The sequence below is a fragment of the Nannospalax galili genome, unplaced genomic scaffold (genome assembly GCF_000622305.1).
Source record: "Nannospalax galili isolate Female #2095 unplaced genomic scaffold, S.galili_v1.0 scaffold127, whole genome shotgun sequence".
Classification (NCBI taxonomy): Eukaryota; Metazoa; Chordata; class Mammalia; order Rodentia; family Spalacidae; genus Nannospalax; species Nannospalax galili.
The window spans coordinates 13,667,345-13,672,367 of NW_008360326.1; the positions used below are offsets into that span (position 1 = coordinate 13,667,345).

General features: G+C 44.4%; 1 protein-coding gene across 1 annotated transcript in view; it reads right to left on the reverse strand.

The window, feature by feature from the left end:
* The window catches only part of Col4a4 (collagen type IV alpha 4 chain), a 158,322-nt gene that overhangs the window by 130,143 nt on the left and 23,156 nt on the right, over nucleotides 1-5,023 (reverse strand). Inside the window, exon 4 of the mRNA XM_029560007.1 lies at nucleotides 3,967-4,044. Coding sequence (XP_029415867.1) covers nucleotides 3,967-4,044 — 78 coding nt within the window. The remainder of the gene's footprint in view (nucleotides 1-3,966; nucleotides 4,045-5,023) is intronic.

A 5,023-nucleotide genomic window follows, 5' to 3' on the forward strand; every position in this document is an offset into this window, starting at 1 on the left:
GCTTTCTAGAAAACTTGCTTGATTTCTGCAAACTGTTTTCACCTAAATGACACTATAACTGTCTTCAAAAGCCCATTCAAGCCTTTGCTTCCTGGGCTGCACAGCCTCCAGTGTCCTGGTACCAGCACCTTCCCTGGGGTTTATACTGAGTTCAGTATTGTGTAACCATATTAATTCAACTCTGAACCTAAAAATTTATAGCCACTTTTGAAAGAGATGTATCCTTGCTCTGGAATGTGTTACTGAATATGTTAAAGCTGTAATGAAAAAAAATATTTAAAAAATTTTAAAAGAATAAATAATAATAAATTCACTTCAGACAAAATGGTTCTGATGTGAGGCTTGAACAAACTCAGCCCACAGGAGAGGAAAAATTTCCTTCTTAAGAATACCCAGCTGTTCCATAAATGGGCTGAGCAGCCTCAAAGAGATACACCTCCCACCCTTGGAATTCAGTGTGTTTTTTAATTTTTTTTATTTTTTAATTTTTAATTTATTTTTATTTTTTAGAAGAAGAATTTCATTACAGCTTTAAGATACTTGCTAGAAATTTCCAGAGCAAAGATACATCTCTTTCAAAAGTGGCTATAAAATTTTTAGGTTCCCAGTTGAATTAATATGGTTATACAATATTGAACTCAGTATAAACCCTGTAAGACATAAAATTGAATGAGTTTTTAACCTTTAAAAAAGATCTCCATTTCATTTTAAAATATACTGTTTCTTACAGAAAGACTCATTGTTTTTGCTAATAACACAGATGTTGGCGCTTGTGTCTCTAAGCTGTATGTATCTGATTATTACTAGTCATGGTCTGTTACACTCAGATCCTTGGCACTTGTGTATGTCTATAAAGTCATCGGGTAGATTCAATGGTAATGTTTATCACCTCTACTACTTAACATGACATAAAGTTTTATGCTTCCTCCTCAAATACGACTCATTTTTTAAATTTGTTGATTTTTTGTGTGTGCATATCACACAGAACATCCCACTTCCCAGATGGCACCCTCCCATAGCTGCCCCCCCACTACAGCCCTTTTACTCTGTCATCCCTGCTACTGTCTGGTGTGGTGTCGGCACCCCCAGACATTCTCCAGTACCTGTCCATCCGGTGAATCTAGTCAGCCTATCTAGAGGTCTGTGTTTTACTGTGTTTTTATTTTTATGGTCCACCTGGAACTCCTGGTGTAGCTCAAGAGGACTAAGTGCCTCCCCCTCCATCCCTTCCCAGGGATGTGTGGTCCTCCTCCCACGTTCTCAGCTGGAAAATACCATCCATGCCTGCAGCCCTCACAAGGAGAACCCGACCAGCAGGAAAGACAGAGGTTGCTGGGGTACACACAGTCCCTTTGGCCACCCAGGATCCAGGGACACATACAAAGCGGAGAACGGCTCAGCCTCGGGAGCCCTCACCATTCACAGACAGCCTTGGAGGCTGAAAAGCACACCCTGTACACAAGCACTGGCTTCTGACTGTGGAATAGCTCAAGGAAACAGAAGGATGTGGGACAAATGTAAACAAACCAAGACTTGGTCCCAGAAAGGGCTCACCTGAGGTTACAAAGTTACAGTAAACGCAGGTGTTGGAACCTTGGCAAAACCACCTTTCCATGCCCATAGAGCAAGCACTGGAGGTGATGCCAGACACCTGGATGTGGTTGCTGGCACTGCCACACGTCAGCAGGTGATTAGAACTTGCAGGAATTTGGGCTCCTTACACAGTCAGATGGAAACATAAATAATAACACCCACCCCACTGAGCAGCCTGGGTGAGAACAGGCTTCTCCACCTCTGGCACCCTTGGGGGTGGGGACAGAACAGTCTCTGTCGTAGGCTGTGCTCCACACTGCAAGAAGCAGGACAGAGCTGCTGGCCTCTATGCACTAAACACCGTAGCACCCTTCTGTCCATCTGCGATGACTAGAACCTGTATCTACATTGCCAAATGTCACAGGGGGGGGGGGGGCAAAACGGCCCCCAGCTAAGAACTTCTGAATTAGAAGGACCGAGATTTCTAAAGACATTTGGTTCAAGTGCTAAAACAGCGTGAGCTGTGTCTGAGCAAGCGAGTCAGCCAAGCTGCCTCCATCGAAACTGCTTCACCTCTCTCTCAAATTTGAAATAACATCCCCTGTTTCTCTCTCTCTCTCTCTCTCTCTCTCTCTCTCTCTCTCTCCTCTCCCTCTCTCTCTCTCTCTCTCTCTCACACACACACACACACACACACACACACACACAGGGCTGGTGGACTCCGTTGGTCTTAAAAGTGAGGTGTACAAAGGTGAGATTTTCTCCTTTTTGTAATTGTAGCGCACCCGCGCACCCCCTCTACTTTGGTAAGTAAGCCGTGTATGTGGAAAAGCTAGAGCACTTCTTAAGGTCCTGGTTTCTCCTAACTTTCTTTCCTTGCAGCTTCCGTTGTTAAATTCCATATGACTCAAGGTAAATCCTGATAGCAGTCTTTGTTGTGGGACTGAAGGCAGTGAGGTGTGAACATAAACGGAATTGCTGTCATTTGGTCACAGCCTATAATCAAACAGATAAGAGAACCCCAACTCTGCTACACACCTCAGAAACAGAACCCCAAATGCACTACATGCCTACTATGTAAGGTAAAGGCACTCTGTGGGAGGACTACGGGGTCCCTTCTCAGAAAGGAAATGTTTTGTAGTAAAGACTGACTGCCACTGGAGAGTGCTCTCTGAGAGTCATGTCAAGCCCTGTAGTATTGATATGTACATTATGAACTGAATGTTTGTATGCCCCAAATTCATACTTGAAATCCCAAGCCCTAATGTGTCAGGGGTAGAAGATGAGGTTATCTGGGAGATAACTGGATCATCACCATGGCGTGCTCATGGATGGGACTAGAGTCCTTGTAAAAGGACCCCAGACAGCTCTCTCCATCCCCTAGGGACACAGTGAACAGACGCCATCATCAATCCAGGAAGAGGGTGTCACCAGCCACAGCATCTGCTGGACCTTGATGGTGGCCTTCCCAGCTTCCAGAACTGTGAGAGGCAGATTTCTTTTATTTAAGACCCCCACTCTATGATACTTTGTTTCAGTACCCCGAATTCATGAAGACGCATTAAAAAAAAATCACTGACCTGACCCCCAAATTATCCAAAGCTTAAGAAACACAATCAGCCCTAACCCTTATTGCAAGTGTGAGAGGATTTTTAAAGTATGGTTTCATTTTGTAGTTGACATGTAATTGTATGTCTTTAAGGGGTACAGAGTGACATTTCCATATATGTCTACAAAAATCAGAAGAATATTTTTAATCAAAGAATTATTTCAACCAAGCATGGTGGCACACACCTTTAATCCCAGTACTCCAGAGGCTGAGGCAGGCAGATCTCTGTGAGATCAGGCCAGCCTGGTCTATACAGCAAGTTCCAGGCCAGCAGGGACTACAGGGAAACTCTGTCTCAAAATGAAACAAAATAAAAAACCAAAGATTGTTATCAATGGCTGTTAGCCATCACATGGTTGCTGGATTCAAACCCAGGTCCTCTGCAAGAGCAGCCAGTGCTCTTAACTGCTGAGTCAGCTCTCCAGCCCCTAACTTAAAACGTTAAACAAGTTAAACAGGAGTTTTTTCCTCCATACATTGGAGTACACTTCTCACAGCCTTTAAAATACTGGGATGCAATCGAAACCTGAAGGTGGCGACACAGAGTATACCACGTGACACCAAAGGCCTTTCTTCATAGGATGCTTCATGAGACTAGTGCTGTGTAAGACACAGGGTGAACCACTGCTACCCAGACTGTGTTCTGAGCTTCACACATAGTCTAAATTCATTGCATCCCGTCCAAGAATGTCAAGAACATGCACTGTAAAAAGTAAACATTACTGACTACCGACACATGTTAAGGATCTGCGGCTACTTAAGGTTAAATATTCACAATGGTTCGAAACCCAGATATGCTTCTTGTTGACTTTTACATCACTTACCCGAGATCCCTTTTCAGGAAAGCAATGGCAAACAGAGCAATTTCTTCCTCCACAAGGGCTGATATATTTCTTGCCACTCTGGAAAGTGAAGCAGCTTGTTCAGAATACCGGTCCTCAGAATTTAGCTCAATCCATAAAATATACAGTAAAGCAAGCACTCTCACTTTGCCTAGCACATGAAAATTCCGCAGAACACTTTCACCTTTGGGTCCCCAGGAAGTAAAGACTAATGTATGAGTGGCTAGACGCATTGTCAGCATGTAGCCAGGCTGCTTTTAACCCGTGATCCTCGTGCCTCAGCTTTACAAGCGTGGCATCTGGCCTGGATGCAGACTAGTTTTGATGTAGAAGGCAGAGCTCCTCCTGCATTGTCGATAATCATAGGAAGATTGATTATGTGGGCCGGACACTGGGAAGAAAAGAATCTTCCTTCTGAAGCCACTGGCGCAAGAACCATCTGCAGGCTTTCTCTCCTGGTACACCTTAGTTACTAAGTCGTGAAGAGTCTGGGGGTGTAAACACTGAGCCAGGCAAACTGCACACACAATGGAAACAACTTTAAATAATAAGCTTGTCTTCTCCAAGGCCTCCTTGCTGTGCCACCCAGATCAGCCAGGGTATTGGCCCTCACTGAATCCTTCCTACGACAATTCTCTAGATGGACTCTTGGCTTTGGATTTAATTTTTTCTTCCTATGATTTGCTGATTATTCAAGGTGGTTCCTCTAACAGGTCCCTTAACCGTTAAGCTCCTGAACTTGAGCCATTTGGGCCGATTCCCCACTTTCAGCTGACCTTTCTTCAGACTCTAGAGAGTCAACACACACACATACACACCACACACACACACACACATGACACACACCCCACACATACCCCACACACCCCACACACCCCACACACCCCCCACATACCACACCACACACTACACACACACATACCACACACACACACTACACACAATAAAATCTCAAAATAGTAAAAGGGTTATCATATCATGTAGGGAGGCACACAGGCATGTGAGGAGACAGGATTTGAACAAACAGGAACGAGGGGGT